Here is a 16851-nt window from a genome sequence, read left to right on the forward strand (position 1 = left end):
GAGACTGGAGACTTCACGCCGACTGCATTAAAATCATAGAATCATAGAATGATTTAGGTTGGAAAAAGACCTTTAAGATCATCGAGTCCTACTGTAAACCCAACGCTGCCAAATCCACTGCCAATGTCATGGCCTGGCCCACACAGACAGGACAGCTGCTCACAGCAACACCAGTACAGCTAGAGGGGAGATGGCCAGCCTGAGCAGGCTGTGTCTCAGCAAGTCAGGGGCTGCTACAAGGCACCTTAGATACGTGGGTCTGCCTACATGATGTCAGAATCAAAATCCTGAGATAGGTGTCCACCCAGGGCTCAGTGTGGCTCAGACCTTGGGTTGCTGCCCCATGTTCCTGTGTGTGCCACCAGCCAGTGCCACCCTCATGCTTTGCTAGGGGTCCAGCAGGATCCCACAATGGCAACTGCACATCACCTTGCTCAGTGATGGCTGCTCCTCAAGGAGGCTTTCTCAGGAGTAACACATCAGATGGTTTGGGGGCAAGATAGCTGCGTGGACATGACTAAGTAAGGACCTGGCAAGGTAGATCCTTTGGTAGCTTAGTACACTCTTCATCAAGTTCAGAGGAGAGATCACACCAGCCCTGTTGAGCAGTGTCTCAGCAGGTTCTCTAACTGTGAGGCTTGGATCCAGCGGTGATAGCCCCTCCACTCCCGCACAAAGCATGCTCTCCCCAGAAAAGACAGCAGTTACATGAGCCAGCAATGTGTCCTTGTGACAAAGAAGGCCAAAGGTATCCTGGGCTGTGTAAGCAGGAATGCTGCCAGCAGGTTGAGGGAGGTGATCCTTCCCCTCTAGTCAGCACTGGTGAGGCCATACCTGGAGTACTGTGTCCAGCTCTGGGCTCCCCAGTACAGGGCAGACGTGGACATAGTGGAAAGAGTCCAGCAAAGGGCCCCAAAGATGATTGGGGGATGAGGGCATCTCTCCTGTGAGGAAAGGCTGAGAGAGCTGGGACTGTTCAGCGTGGAGAAGAAAAGGTTTGAGGGGAATCTTACCAATGTATATAAATACCTGAAGGGAGAGTGCAAAGAGGACAGATCCAGGATCTTTTCAGTGGCACCCAGTGACAGGACAAGAGGCAATGGGCACAAACTGAAACCTGGGCGTTTCCATCTGAACACCAGGAAACCCTTTTTCTCTGTGAAGGCGACCGAGCACTGGCACAGGTTGCCCAGGGAGATTGTGAAGTCTCCATCCCTGGAAATACCCTCTTACCCCTGGGGATACTGCCCACAGTCCTGGGCAACTGGCTCCAGGTGGCCCTGCTTGAGCAGAGGGGTCGGACCAGAAGACCTCCAGAGGTCCCTTCCAACTCCAACCATTCAGTGACCTGTGATTGTAATACAAGCAGTGAGGATCATGCATAACACCTGGACTCCCAGCACTTTTAAAAAGGTGACCTCAACTTTCTACTACAGCAATGAGTGATTACATTTGGAAGCTGTCCCTGAGATTCTGCTTGAGCTGAAGCCTGCTGTGAGTACTTTGCATTTACTCTTAGAAACTACACCCAGCTGGATGGTTCAGAAAGTAAATGTATTTAAATTAGGCATGTGGATTTGCATCTTAATCATGTTATCATGATTAAGTAGTACCTCGGTGTTACCTGAGGCAACCATAGCCTACACACCTAAATGAAACCTGAAACAGTCAAACCCCTTCTGCTTTACATATATTCTGTCAGTGCAGATTTTCACATCTGCAGGGCAAATCACAGATTGGCAAGCAGCATTTTAATGATTGAAAGAGACAGCCTTGCCCAGGACAGGCACCAATTAATTCCAGTAACAATGGATGCTTTGAAATAATGTATCCTGTTCCTGGACCATCACAAAATTAAATTTAGGTCTTGTCCTACTCCCAGCATAATCAATAGCAAACCCTCAGGGTCAGCTGGACATCAGTGGATTTCAATGAAGTTATAACCTTTTCTACCAGCTGAAGATCAGCCCTGGGGAGTTTAGTTATTGACATAGCGAGTCTCTGCAATTTGCTGTTGACTCCAATGAAGTCATGACAATTTACTGCAGCTGAGGATCTACCCCTATCCTGCTTAACATCAGGAACAGAATCAGTATCCATTCAGAATAGAATAGAATAGAATAGAATAGAATAGAATAGAATAGAATAGAATAGAATAGAATAGAATAGAATAGAATAGAATAGAATAGAATAGAATAGAATAGAATAGAATAGAATATTTCAATTGGAAAAGGCCTACAATGATCATCTAGTCCAACTGCCTAACCACTTCAGGGCTGACCAAGTTAAAGCATGTTAATAAGGGCACTGTCCAAATGCCTCTTAAAACACTGACAGGCTTGGGGCATCGACAACCTCTCCAGGAAGCCTGTTCCAGTGTTTGGCCACCCTCTCGCTACAGAAATGCTTCCTAATGTCCAGTCCAAACCTCCCCTGGTGCAGCTTTGAACCATTCCCATGTGTCCCATCACTGGATACCAGGAAGATAGAGCTCAGCACCTCCCTCTCCACATTCCCTTCCTCAGGAAGCTGTAGAGAGCAATGAGATCACCCCTCAGCCTCCTTTTCTCCAGACTAGACAAGCCCAAAGCACTTAGCTGCTCCTCGAAAGACATGCCTTCTAGCCCTTTCACTAGCTTTGTTGCCCTCCTCTGGGCACCTTCAGGGGCTTTAACATCCTTCTTAAATTGTGGGGCCCAGAACTGCACACAGTGTTTGAGGTTATCCTCTCAGAAAGAGCAATCACAACTTCATGCAATTCTGGGTTGTCCAGCCTGAATGCTCAACCTGTGGCAACGGCCACTGCAGTCTTCATTTTTGCACTCAGAAAAGTCCCCGTTTCCTCATCAGAGCTAGCAGACTCAGAACAATAAGCGATAATCACAGCAGCTGCCTCCTCTTACATTATACATCTGCTCTTACATCTCCCAGAGGGGATGCAGCTCCCTGAACCCAAGGCTACCTGGGGAATCCCTCCTTGCTGCTCCTCCCACCGTGCTTGCTGGTTGGAAGACCTCCTTGCCTGGGACTATGAGCTCTTGGCACCATGTGGTAGTCACTGCCTGGTCTTTTGTCACCGAAAGCAGGGCTTTGATAAGACATGTGTGATGCCATAAAATGTATGTTTGACACTGTCACACATACTAACGGACACAGTCTCTGCCCCCGTGTTTGTAGGGATTACACCCGCACCTGTAACACCATTTTGTCTTGTCTTCAAAGTTGAAATCCCAACTGAGGCAGCTCACCGCAGGTTTGATTTTCAGAACTTCAGGTTGCTCTAAAATGTGTGGATCATTTCAAGATTGTATGGAAACAACTATAGAGAGCTAAGAAGAAAACAGGATAGAAGAGTGGAGACTGCAGAAACTTTTTATTGCTAGGAGTGGTTGAGGGCTGGCAACTACGGAGCCAGCTGGAGACCTTTGCAGGACCAGCAGTTATCCCTCCCTTCTTCGCTGAAGCTGGAGGGCGAGGCTTGCTGCTAGTCCTTCTGAGACAGGGTGAATGCCCTCCCAGGAGCACAGCCAGCCACCATTCAGCCCCTAACCCCAAATTAGCAAGTGCACGTCCAGCTCTTCAGGGCTCTCCCCCGACTTTTGCCTGCCCTTCCCCTTGATTCCTGCAGACAGCGTGATCTCCACAGACCCCTGAAAAGTCCAGCTGGGTACAAGCACCCGCTCCTGCAGCACCTGCTACCAGAGGATGAGTAGCTCGTGGCTAGTCATGAAGAGAAGGGGGTCGGCATGGGGGATGGCAGGGAGGTGGGGTGGGGGCCTGGCGGTGACCGGGAAAAGGGGAGTCAGGTGGGGGTAGCATTCACGCTTGCCTGCAGTGCTGTGAAGTTCAGGTCTCTTCTGAATTGCTGTCAGTGTTGTCGCAAATCTTGATAATTGCTGGCATAACACGTGAGATGGAGAGTTCCTGTGCAGCTCTTTGCTGAGACAGGTTAAGGTGGAAGCCAAAGATAGCAGCATTTGTGTAATCCAGACTGAGTGTGTCTGGGCATGCAATGGTGCAGTCAAGATCAGCCTGAAATTTGGGTGAAATCTTTTTTCAGAGAAAATTAATAGGAACAAAATGTCTTTTTTGCACATTGTCAGAAAAATCACTTTGTTTTTGGAAGAGATTTTATTGAACAGAAAAGTGAGAATTTTCAGGAGCAGCCTTTCAGGATATTTGATGCTGAAGTTGGTACAGTTATTTTTTTCACTGTCCCAGGATACTGTGAATAAATTGAAGCCATTTTGGTTCCACCTCTGCTTTTTTAAACAGTGCCTGGAAATTTATAACAAAAAACCATCATCTGAGAATGGTTTGTCAGGTCATCATTACCAAAGAAGTAAAAGCGTTTTCTGCACAGTATTTCCTGCTGCTTTTAGTGCAGTGTAAAACTGTATTTTTCCTGAATGCTATTTATGCTCTGCCTGTATCTTAGAAATAGATTGGAATATTTTCTGATTTCAACTTCTCGTTACCACAAAATTATTATCTATGGATTATCCATTGTGGAGAAGGAACCAGGGAAAAGAATACAATAGAACTTGCTTTTTATTTTGATTATACAGTTTCTGAAAATCAAAGAGCACTTTGTCATAGAAGAATGAAATGTGTATTAAAGTAACATTATTTAAAATGCAAAAATATTTCATTCAAAGCAGATTAGTTCTTTTCCTTGTAGGTAGACTTAGTTGTGCTTATCTCCATGGGAACACTCCTATTAAAGTCAGTGACAGATTTTTAAAGGTTCAAGAGAGAAGACTGGAGAAGTTTTATTTTTTCATCTCAAGTCATTCCTCTCAAGACATAAAAAAATTAATAAAATGCAGTATTAATTTAAAACGCAGTATGAATAACACTGCTACTCTCAGTAATCCAAGATAACCGATCCTACAGATTAGCTAAGAAAAAGGAACACATTTCCTATCTATTTTTTGCACATATGACCTAAAGCTCGTATTACTTTCTGCAACGAACAGTACTACTGTCAGCTTGGCTGAACCAGAGTGCCAGAGTATCTAGCAAAAAAATAAAAAAGCCCACAAAACAAAATCAGATAATCTTAGTCTAGCATCAACTCAGGCGCAAAAAAATGCCTCTAGCAACACGATGCTTTTCACAAAGATTGATCCGACTGAGTCTGGCAGATGTGAAGTTGCAGTAACACAACACTATTAAATGACAAAATGGCAGCTGTACAGAGAAAAAGACACGGTGCTGCTACTTGCAAGATGTCATAATTGTTGATGAGTATTTGGGGTATTTAATATCATCTTTGTACCATTGCTTCAACATCCTCTGAAGATCTCTGAAGTAGCATGAATCTAAGGGGGTTTTTCTGTTTTGTTTTGTTGCTTTTAACACTGCTGCGTGCCTAAACAGATTGGATCATTGAGCCAATGCTTTCCTTAGGATATTGTGGATTTGAAATCAGAATTGAAATAAAAATGAGCTGTTGTGTTGCCTAAATGTGGTGATGACATTCTGTTCCAGATGTCCACAACAATGACCTCATCTAAACCCCTAGTTCCCTCCACTTCAGTGATTTTCAGACAAATTCTGAAAAAAAAAAAAGAAAAAAAAAAAGAACAAGTGGTCTCATAATGATTTTGATGGAAGCAGCTGCCCACTTCAGTTAATGCCGCTCTCAAACCCTGAATGGAATGGGAAGCCCGTTAATTTGATGTGATCCATTTCAGTCTCCTTATATTAAACTGCCTGTAATCAGGAAACATACTGATCAATAAGACTGATGGTTTCCTGAAACAGCAGCAGGGAAGCAAGTTCCCTTCTTTCAGGTGAACTTTAAACAGGCATAAATTATTGAGTAAGAAAACCATATGAGTAGGAAAAAATACTGAGGGCAATAACAATGTGCTTGGAAACCTGCTGCATCTAGACTGGAAGAAGAGAGAGATTAGCATGGTTTCTTTGCCTGTGACAGCACTCTGCTCCCTACCTCCTGCAAAGTAAAACAGACAGAAGTGACCGTATCCCTAAAAAGACTCTACTAATACACTTAATGATTTTTTGCTTCTTCTTTTTTTTTTTTTTTTTTTTGGTTGGTTTTTCATTTGGCTTTGGTTTTGTGTTTTTTTTTTTTTCCCTCTTTAAGAAAACATGCATCAAGTGCAAAAACTTTTCATATCCCAGTTTGCCTCACCTTCAGTTTAAAATGTTAGGTTATACCATCACTAAAATCTAAATACTTACAAGGGCAAAACAGAAGCATTGCCAACAAATGCATGTAATGGCAGAATGCACTTAACAGAAGGGAGCCTGTTCATTGTTATGAGAAAGCATTTTAGTGAAAATTGGAAATGACCAGAACCTCAGCCCTTCCCAGCAGTTCCCTGAGCAACTGCTCTTACTTTACTCCCACTTCACTCATCGTCACATGCAAAGACAAGAGCATTTGTGGAACTCCCTTGCTCTGCTAGCGCACTACCAGTGAGCTGAAGGAGACAGACCTCCCTGGAAGCTGAAGCAGAGTTCTAGCAATCATCACCAAAAGACCAGACTTGGTCTTCTTTGGGAAATTTCCCACGTACTTCCCACCACGACTAACACCACACCAGTAGTGGCTTAGCGGTTGTTGTTTTTGAGTACGCTATCTCAAAGCTCAGGCTTACACGATGCAATGTCATCAAAGACAGCCCCCACTGGTAGACTATTTTTGGCTCCCACTATGGATGACAGCTGTAGATTTACACTGCTTTTGGCAAGAAGGAATTTTTTATAATATTGCCAAATACAAACAGAGCTGGAAAGGTGACAGTTTCCTAAAAAATAATTCCAGGAAGGAAAGTCGATGATAACAACGAGATATAAGCCAGTCATGTTGCTTTTAGGCATGTTTAACTCTTTCTTATATTCTACCTTTGGAACTCAATACTATGACCTTTGTCTGATTTCAATTTAATTATATTTTGTATTCTGAGTCCTTAGAAAACTTCTCCCTTGCTGCACATTAGTCAACTTCTCTCTCAGTTAGAAATTTAATCTGATTTCCTTAATGAGTAGAATATATTTAGGTCTTCTATCTAGGTTTTCTAGCTGTTCAGAGTCTTGCCTTTGCTTATTAATGTAAAAACAATTAAAAAGCAAATAAAAGATTGCAACTTGCTGCTATTTTCTTATTTCTAGAATTATCTGTTTGAATTTGACAGAGTAGATATTTGCAACATCTTCTTCACTTTTTTTTTTTTTTTTAGCATGGGGGTCTTTGTCGTTAATGAGCTACGTTTGCAATTTCTGCCCATACGCTTCATATTTCTTCATTCGTTTCGATTCCAAAATGATCTGTGGGTGGATTTTCCTGAAGTCATAAAGTGGTGACACAACTATTTCCTGTTGCCATCAAAATTCTGTAACAGAATTTCTCCCTCTACTAGTTACTAAGTTACTTGGAGTACAGCCAAAAATAAAATTAAAAAAAAAAAAAAAAAAAAAAGGAGACCGAAGTTGATTGGATCTGAAAAAACTTTTCAGTAGCCATATGGACTTTGTACCTTTAGTTCTGCAGGTCTACAATGATTCCATAAGAGATATAAGTGAGAACCCATTCACTTCCAATTTGTCTTACAAAAAAATTAGGATTTTTAAAATCAGATCAGTCCCAGAAAAAGGGGCTGTATTTTTCCACTGAAATATGCCACAGGAAAAAGGAACTGCTAGGATGGATCATTTAATTCATTTTAGCCAGATCACACTTATTTTTAGTGTATGGAATTGGCACAGATGAGTAACAGAAGCAGAATACCTTCAGCCACATTTTCAAGCTTACATACATTTTTAGTACGTATACTGAATGTCACTTTTCAGCTAGGTAGTTTTTTTAACTGAAAACCTTGCTGTGAAAACCCAGGATTATTTACAGTAGACAAGGCTTTTAACTCTTTGCAAGAGTTTTTGAAATCTTTCATCTAATTCTGGAATACCTATATTATCACTCATAAATAATCCTGCACGTGCTGGTCTGATATACTAAACCTTCCATAGCTGTTAAAGCAGGCTTCAATATAATCTGTCACCCATCTGTCGTTTTCCCGGCACTGGACTTGATTCTTCCCTGTGACTGGTGTAAATCAGGAATAGCTCTTGAAATCCCTGAAGTCTACTGAAGTAAAATTGTCTGAGCCTGGAAACATTAGAGCAATTTGTAGGCTGAAAATGGCTATTTCTTCATCCAGCTGCAGTTTCCTTTATAATCTCTTCCTTGCTGAAGGAGGTGGTGATAGTCACCATCTGCAGGAACAGATAAGACGGGGAAAGATAGATATTGTAACAGGATCTTTAAACCTCTGTTCTTCCTAGCCATTACTCTGATCAGCTGCCTGAACATGAGTCTCCAAAGTGGTAATAAGTGGAAAATGTTAAACTCTCCTTTTAAATAAAGCAACAGCATCATCAAAACAATTGGGATTGTTAAAACGCTAAGGAAGCTGCAAATGAATGTATCTGTGATATTAAACAGTTTGAGGTCAGGTGAAACAACTGCAACCAGGGAGGAACACAGAGAGAGAACAATGAAAATTTTGAGATATGCTGTGAAGTACTTTTTCAAGGGGATGTTTGCAGAAGGAAGTACAAAGAAATATAAGTCATTTAGGGAAAACAGAACAAAACAATTTTAGTCCACTGTAGTTTTTGTTTTTAAATTACAGGTCCTCTGTATAAAAGTATGATTCACAGGATCTTCTATCAAATTGCATTTTTGAGAATTAACAGCTCCCAACACGCCTGTACCTTCTCAATCCAGGCAGTAGGTCCTAATGCACAGCACAGTATTATTACGACCTGCATAGCTCTCGGATAAAACAAGTATTTGTGTCAGAGATATCTATCAGATGTTCCTGAGGGCAAGGGCTCCTAGAAACAAGTATTTCTATAATCATCTGCTGGACCTCTCTGTCACATAGGGAGCAATACTTTCTGCTACACAATACCGCCTCTGGCTCTGTTTATGCTCCTGACCCTCTGAGAAGGGCAGCCCCCAGCCCTGGTTGGGTTTGGCCAGGCCACTGGCCCTGAAGGCGATGGTGAGCACATTCAGGTCTTTCAGTGACGACTGACATGTCACATCTGACCTGGCAACTGTAGCTACCGTGGTGCAAACCCCTGTCTAGCTCCAGCTCCTGGAAACAGGGGATTTCCCAGGCCTGACAGAACCGCCACTCAGCTGCCTCTTTCTGGTATGATTTTCGGCACACAGCGCTCCATCTGCTTGCCAGGGGAGACAAGCAAGGAAAAGGCATCCTTCCCAGTTCAGCTTTGCATCAGGACCTGACGGGCTGCATTCCTAGAGACATAAACTCCCATCTCAAGCTACTCAGTATCTTGCCTTAAGGTGCTGAAGCCTCCAGAGCGAACAGTTCTCAGAATAAGTTATAAAGAAGGGGAAGAAAAAAAAAAAAAAAAAAAAAAAAAAGCACCGCAGAAAGTTTTGAGTGCCTTACACCCAGCTCCTGACTCCTTCAAGGGAGCACGAACAGCAGCGGTTAACACGCAGGGCTCCCTTTGCCCAGGCTAGCTGCTGCTGCTGCAGTAAAGCCCTGTCGCCGGGGAGGTTTTGCAAGACACAGAAAGCCAGGGCTTCCAGTCGCCACCTCCTGCTGCGGGGCCTTCCCTACCAGCCAGACCCGCGCCTGTTGCTGAGGGCTCCACCGGGGCGAGTCCAGCCGTGGAGCAAGGAACTGGGGCTGAGGGAAGGGAACAGCCGGCCCCGCTCCACCCGCGGCCGGAAAAGCTTCGCGGGCCCAGCGCAGAGCCTGTGGGGACGGCGGCCTCCGGGGTCCCCCCCATCCTCCGAGGAAGCCGCGGCCCGGCCTCCCTCGCCCCGAGGTGGGGGCTCGGCCCCTCGCAGCCCCGCGGGGATGGCGGGCGGGTGGGTGGGTGGGTGGGGGGGACGGACACGCCCGCACGAAAGTGCGGCCGGGAACGCGCAGCTGACGCCGCCTCCCCCCCTCGCACCCTCCGCGGCGAATCTGCCGAGGAGCCGCGGGGAGCGGACAGGCGCATCCCGCCCCCCCCCCCAACACACCCCACGCTACGGCGCGGCGCTCGTCCCAATCTTCCTGCGCGGCCCTGCCCACGCCGCGGCGCGGTGGGCGTGGCCGGGCGCCGCCGTGGGACGCGGTCGCCGGGGCCGGAGCAGCGGGAGCGGCCCTTCCCCGCCGCCGGGGAGAGGCCGGAGCGGGGCGGGGGCGCTGGCCGGGGCCGGCCCATGGCCCGTCCGGGCCTGAGGCGGAGCCCGTGGAAGGAGCCGCTCGGCCCCGGCGCGGCCGTGAGGGGCGGGAGGCGGCGCGGCTGAGCGCGGCGCCCCGGGCCTCGGAGGGCCGCCGTCCGCCGGCTTCGCCGCCGCCGCTGCCGCGAGTGGCCCGGCCCTGCGCTGCCCCTTCGCCCGCCGCCGCGGCACCATGTCGGCCAAGGTGCGGCTGAAGCGGCTGGAGCAGCTGGTGCTGGACGGGCCGCAGCGGCACGACAGCGTGCTGAGCGTGGAGACCCTGCTCGACCTCCTGGTCGGCGTCTACGCCGAGTGCAGCCGCGACTCGCCGCTCCGCCGAGACCGATACGTCTCCGACTTCCTCGAGTGGGGTGAGCCCGGGTGGGAGGACGGGGCCGGGGCCTGTGTGGGGCCCGGCCGGGGCCGTGAGGAGGGGCCGTGGGGGGCGCCCCGGGTGGCGGGGGTGGGTTGCGTGGGATCCCTGAGGGCCGGGTGAGGGGCCCGGCCCCGGCAGCGCTCCCCGCCGCCGCTCCCGTCAGCGGCCGGGCCGGGCGGGGAGGGGAGCGGAGCCGCCGCCCCTGGCTGCGGAGCCTCCCCCGGGAACACCCCCCGCCGCCAGCCGGGCCCTGACCCCTGCAGCTCCCTCCCAGCCCGAGCCAGCCGCCGGGACCGGCACCGGGGTGTCCTTGGCCTGAAACCCTGCTCGGCTTAACCCGAAATGTCAGGCTAATCCGGTGCTCCTCGGAGGGTTTCCTACCTGGGGGAGGGGAGGAGTGGGAGAGCAGCAGGCTCCGGCTTTGAAACACTGCTCTTATGCCGGATTCGTTGCTGTTCGAGAGGGCGTGTGTGTGTGTGTGTCTTGAAGGTACAACAGTTACCGTTCACCACGCAGTCTTTTTAATTTAGGCATGCCCCCGAAGGACAGAGCAATTCCAGGCAGCCTTTATAACAGTTCTGTTTAATGGTTTCCTACTGTTAAGCAGACTGATAATGAGAAACCTCCAATAGTCCCGAGCATGCTGACTAAAGAAAACGTGGATACATGCGTTAGTATTTAGGATTAAAGTTTTCTATCCATTGTTAAGGCTGTAGACTACAGGTATGTGAATAGTAGAGATCCTTCCCTGCTGCATGTCTAAATGAATTTATGTTAAAATGACCATGGTGGCTGACTAGTTTATTCAGCTGAGTAAGTTATGAATAATAATGTGTGACGAAGGTGACTTAACTTCTCCATGGAATAAGAATTGGAGGGCAGGGAGGAGAAATCATTGCTCACGAGTATATTGTCCCGTTTATCAGCTGTTCCATGCATGTACAGTTAATTAGGCTTTTAAAGAGCCTTCTTAAAAAAAAAAAAAACAAAACAAAAGATTTCCTAAGGGAGAAGGAGGGGCCAATTTACTTCAGTAAATGCAAATGTGTGTCTTTAGCACTGCAGACCGGAGCACTAACATGTAGGGACAGCTGGTTCTCCTTAATTTCTGTGGGGACCACCGCTCTTTGTCACACACTAACAAACTAAGAGGATTCACTTCCTGGACTCTTCTATTGACGTCAGTAATGCGATTGCCAACTGAATAATTAACCACTTTATCACATCTGCCCCGCAAGGCTGCAGCCAGGGGAACATTGATTATTTGTTTTGTGGTGGGAGCTTTGTATGTGTTCTGCAAAGTGCAATCTGGTTTTGTATTCTTGTTTTCAAGCTGATGGCTTGAACGAGTGAGCACCTACAAACTGTTAAATGAGATAGATCTGACTACGACAGTACTTTGAGCACTGAAGTTGAGGAAAGGATTTGGGGCAGGCCAAAGAATGATATACTTTTTCTATAGCACTGCTGGTGGCTGTGTCTTACTGATTGATCCCTGCGTTGTAATTTTCTGTGTGATGGAGAGGCCGATTATCCAATTGTTTATAAAATCACTTATTTTAATTCTATTTTTTGTGTTCACTTAATGTGAAAAGGTTACTGACTTGATGAAAAGTATAGCTCGCAATAAAAACAGTGTGTAGTTCTTACTGCAGTGTGGGATTACCCTAGTATAACAAAGTGCCTATTCAATAAATAATTGAAATGTATGTGAGCTACCATCTGGTGCTGCAGTGTAGGGATAAAAGTTTATAATCCAGGCTCTTGATGATAAGGGGATGGGCCTAAATCAGGACTGCTCTATATTTGTTTTCCATCAACAAGGAATACCCTTCAAACCAATTAGTTGATACTGTGTGTTTCTGCCTTTCCTTCAAGCTGTTAAAAACAAATAAATGCCAACAAGGAGACACCTTTTATCTGTGTCCTAATGCCCTCACAGTATGTTTCCACTGACAAGGAACTTGTTTCTGCCTCCAGCTAATAAGGAAAATATCATGCCAAACACGCTAATCTTCCTCATGTCATGATGTGCAGTCTTAATTACAGCCTGATTCTCTGTTGGAAGATATTCTGGATTGATGTGCACAAGTTTTGTGTGCTGTTATGTGTCTGTAGAAGCATGAGAGTGTAGTTAAATATTTGGGATATACTTTGAAGATCAGTGTTTCTTTATCAACTGGAGACAGAATTAATTTCCTTTTGACAAAATGGAGATTTATCACTGACAATGTAAATCAGCTGCATAGGTATTAAGGTTAAATTAAGCGGAGCTATATAGCAAGAATTTCTTCAGTGTTTTGGATTTAAAACTGGGTGTTGAGGCATCACGCATGTAAAATTCCCTTAAAATGATTCAGCATAGCTAATGGTCTTGCTGCATTCTTAATTGCCTAGAGAAAATAGAGTTCAGGAGTGGTAGTTGAGGCAGAGTTTTTTCTTGGCTGTGCGGTGCAGAGGAGGTGCTGAGCTGTGTGGTGTAGCTGGTGGATGTGGATGTGGATATCTCCTCTCTCACAGCAGCGTGATGCTGCTCATACTCTAGAGCTGGTGACTGTGGGAGAAGGGAAGTGGGGAGTCCAGAAAATTGTCCTGTGTTTATCCTATGAGACTTACACCACCTTCTCTGGCTTCATCTGTAGAAGCCTTGTACTTTACCTGCAGAGGCTCATGAGGCCCAAATGGTGGATCTCATTGCTTCTGTCCTATAAATCCCACTGCTGTTTCCTGGCAGGCCTGCCACAGGCTTATTTCTTCAAAATCTTCTTCCTATTTGCTAACCATAGAAGAGCGTAGGGTGTGGCTGTTTGCCTTAAGGCAGCTTGTGGCTTCCATTGCTTTAGAAATGTTGTAAGAATCTGCCATTTTAACCTTGGCAATTGTAGCTTTCCCAGGGTGAATGGAACTTTCAAACAGACTATATTTTTTCCCTATACTGGACATAAAACATGCATATCTTTATGCCAAATATCTTTGGAGAAGAGCTAGCTGAGCTGCGAGGTGTTCAAAAGTCCTTTTCTTCTAGTTATTTTTATTTATAACTTGTGTTGAGTAAGGTCTTGCCCAGTTGGTTATCACTGTATTGGCTATATAACAGATATTGAAATAATGCTCAGTATTCTTAGTGGGAATTGAATAGCAGGCTCGTGTCTACACGTTCAGAAAGAATTTCCCAAATCTGAGCTTAGTGTCTTTTAAACTGTTGCTATATCTGCTGCTGCTAGAGTGAGAAATAGTGAGGAATCCCAACAGTGAGGAGTCCTACTTATTCTAGTTATACTTGCTCGTGCCTTTCTGAAAGTCATCAGTGAAACTGGGCTGCTATAGCCCTCCTACTTCTGAGGCCAAATTGCTCAACCATCTCTGCTTGTCCTTCCAGTTGTCAGGAGAGCAATCTAGCTGGTGTCTGGGGAGAAGCTGGAACTGGACAGTCCTGAGTCCTAGAAAGTGTATAAACCAGTCTGCATGGCCCTGGAAGTCTATGGAAATACTTCCCTCGGTAAAGCTGACCTAGGCCTCTAGTGAAGACTACCTAAAACTATCAACAAGCATGGAGGAGGCTGCGTGGCCTTTGGACTTATCTAGTGGATTATGGTGCACACCAGTGCTTGGGTGCTGTGGTTGATATTGTCCGTGCACTGCAGAGAAAACTCCTAAAAGCCTCCTCCTGCAAAAAAATGTATGCCATCCCTTGTTTCATGTGACAAAAAGTACAGGAGTGCTGGAGCAGCATGGCAGCAGCTCAGGAGTCTGTGTATCATCTGTCCTTTGGTTTTCAGGTACAGCGTGTTCCTCCCTATGGAGTCCCTTGTTGTGTCATACTGAGAGATCTGAATCTTTCATAATCCTGTGCTAGAGTGGCTGCTTGCAGGGCACCTTGCTGGCTGGCATCACATTCATGCTCGTCTGACATCACCTTGTTTTTCAGGAGTTATCTTGGCTGTGGCTGGTGCTTACTGCCCCTTATTTCCAGTCAGCAGCGACTGGTGCAACCGGCTGCTCCATTTTTGAACAGCTACTTGGCACAGTTTACAGCCAGTAGGCAAGCATGTTCAGAGAAGAGTCTAACAGGAATGGGCCTTATTTGTATTCAAAATGCTCTTGGTGCTGCCTAGACTCTTTTGCTCCAGCCTTTGTTTCCTGTGACCCTGTTTTGTACTTCTGGGCATGCTACAGAGAGCGAGATGGCACATGTCCCCACATAGTTCATTCAGTGTTGTCTCACTCCTGGACTGTGTACTGGCTGGTCCTCTCTGTGAGAACACCTCAAAACCAATGTCAGAGTAGTTTAGATTGATCTGAAATGTGAAGTTTTTTTCCTTGAAGCAGGTGCACAGGATACTTCTGTGGACTTTTTCTCCTGATGTGTTATGAACCATGTGTTTGAATGCTATCTTCTGCATTCTCAGTTTGTGCAAGGTCTGCTACCCAGCTAGACTGGTGTTCTGCTTTCGGATGATGGTGGTGGGATTTTTTTTGTTTGGGTGTTTGTTTTTATTTTTCCTGAGAGGAACTTACTTTAATGGGGCTGAAGCTGTGGGGAGAAGAAAGAAGATTGCAGATGGTTAGCACAAGCAGGCCAGCTGGGCACCTGCTACCGAGCCCTTGAAGACAGTCTGGCATAATAGACAGCGGATGTTGATATGGTAACAGCAATATATTCCCCATCTTGGCTAGAGGAGGGAAAAATGTACATGCAGAGTGCTCAAAGCAACCTCTGTAGGCTAGCCTTGAGCTGCCACTTCTGGGCATATATCTGTTACACTTGAGGTATCTGTTACACTTTTCCATAGATGGAAAAATCATGCACGGAAGGTTTACCAGAAAGGGTTGCTGTTGTGCAGCTGCTGGTGCACTGATTCACAGCTCTGGGTTGATGTCAGGACTGGTGCTTCAAGTTTGAATCTTGCTGCTGGAGGGGCTTTGTGAACTTTGCAGGTCTACTCCCAGACTTACTTTCTCCTCCTCCTGGTTCTGCTTAAAGAGATGCCTTAACCTTTCAAATAAAATATCTAATGAGGGGAGAACCTTGCAGGGTAGCCTTTCTGTCAGAAGAGTGTAGAGCCTGTTCTCAGCCTGAAAGCAGTTGTATTCAGAAGTGTAGGTGTGGACCTGAGAAAAGGTCTTCCCAGCCTGCATTAGAGCATCTTCAAAACTAGCTGCGGGGTAGACCTAGTCCTCTGACTGTCACAGGCACTGATGTACTAGAAAAAGTGCCTGGTAAGAGCAAGGGCACAATGTGCGGCTCAGTGTGCTGCCAGTATAGGAGGAAAAAACACCATTCTTAAGTATTTTTGAGATAACCTTAGAGTTGTCAGACTTTTGAGGGTTGCTTACGAGGACCTTTTCTTTGGTCTTTTTGGTTTACAACAGGAAAAACTGTCACTCGATAACACGTCGTATCTCTTGAGAGGAATTTAAGCTCTCAAGTCTTCTTTCCCTCTAGCACTCCTCCCCCTTCCCCTGCCTGCAAAAATGCACATAGAAAGCCAGGAAGGGACCTCAGGCTCTGCTAGCTTGTCTAACATCCTTCTCTGTGCTGGCAAAAGCTGTGCAATAAGCCTGTTGGGCGCGTGTGCAAAGTAAGTGTGGTTGGATGATGAAGACAGCTGATGAACAAGAAAACTGAATTTCAGATTCTGGCCTCAGTTTCTTCACTTCGGTCCTCTATCCACCAAAGCGTGTTACGATCCCTTATGCGAGAGCTAGTGGCCGGAGGGTGTGGATGAGGGCCCACTGGAGCAGGGTGAAGCTATAGGTGCCTTGCCGAGGTTCTGGCAAGGCCAGTGGTGGTGGTGGCCACGGCTTCTTTGTGCACAGTGCAGTGTGGATGCAGCTGGAACCCTTTCCTGCTCCCTGAAGGCTTTCCTGTGGTTGGAGATGGGGCGCTGTAGCTTGGGTCGCCTTTGCTGATGAAATCTTTGATGGTCACCTGGCAGAATAGTGTAAGCATGGCTGCCGAATCCCTGTTTCCTGCATTCTCTGTTTTGAGTAAACTGGTTTTATTCTTTTGAAAAATATGTGTTAGGATTAATTCATGTTGAAGTGGCCCAAACTACCATGTTAGCTTAGATAGCATTGTAGTCAGGGGTGGTGATCTGAAGAAGTCATGAGATTCAAAGCCTGCTGCTGAATGTATGATGGACCCTTTACGGTACATCTGTTCTAATATGTTATTTTTAGAACGAGGCAATATCTTTCAAAGACTTTTTCTCTAAAACTTTATGCTGTAAAGTATTCACACCGAATG

The 16851-nt window shown here is 46.2% G+C and overlaps 1 protein-coding gene across 6 annotated transcripts in view; it reads left to right on the forward strand.

Moving 5' to 3' along the window:
• The first annotated feature begins 10100 nt into the window (after positions 1-10100).
• CDC42BPB (CDC42 binding protein kinase beta) overlaps positions 10101-16851 on the forward strand; it is a 110041-nt gene continuing 103290 nt past the window's right edge. For 4 of the 6 annotated variants that reach the window (XM_042798995.1, XM_042798996.1, XM_042798999.1 and 1 more), the window contains exon 1: positions 10101-10596. In XM_042798995.1, the coding sequence (XP_042654929.1) occupies positions 10419-10596 (178 nt within the window). In that variant the 5' untranslated portion in view covers positions 10101-10418. The remainder of the gene's footprint in view (positions 10597-16851) is intronic. The other 2 variants (XM_042798997.1, XM_042799000.1) reach the window with 1 other exon arrangement.

This window comes from Tyto alba, unplaced genomic scaffold (assembly GCF_018691265.1).
Source record: "Tyto alba isolate M040663 unplaced genomic scaffold, T.alba_DEE_v4.0 Super-Scaffold_29, whole genome shotgun sequence".
NCBI classification, from domain to species: domain Eukaryota; kingdom Metazoa; phylum Chordata; class Aves; order Strigiformes; family Tytonidae; genus Tyto; species Tyto alba.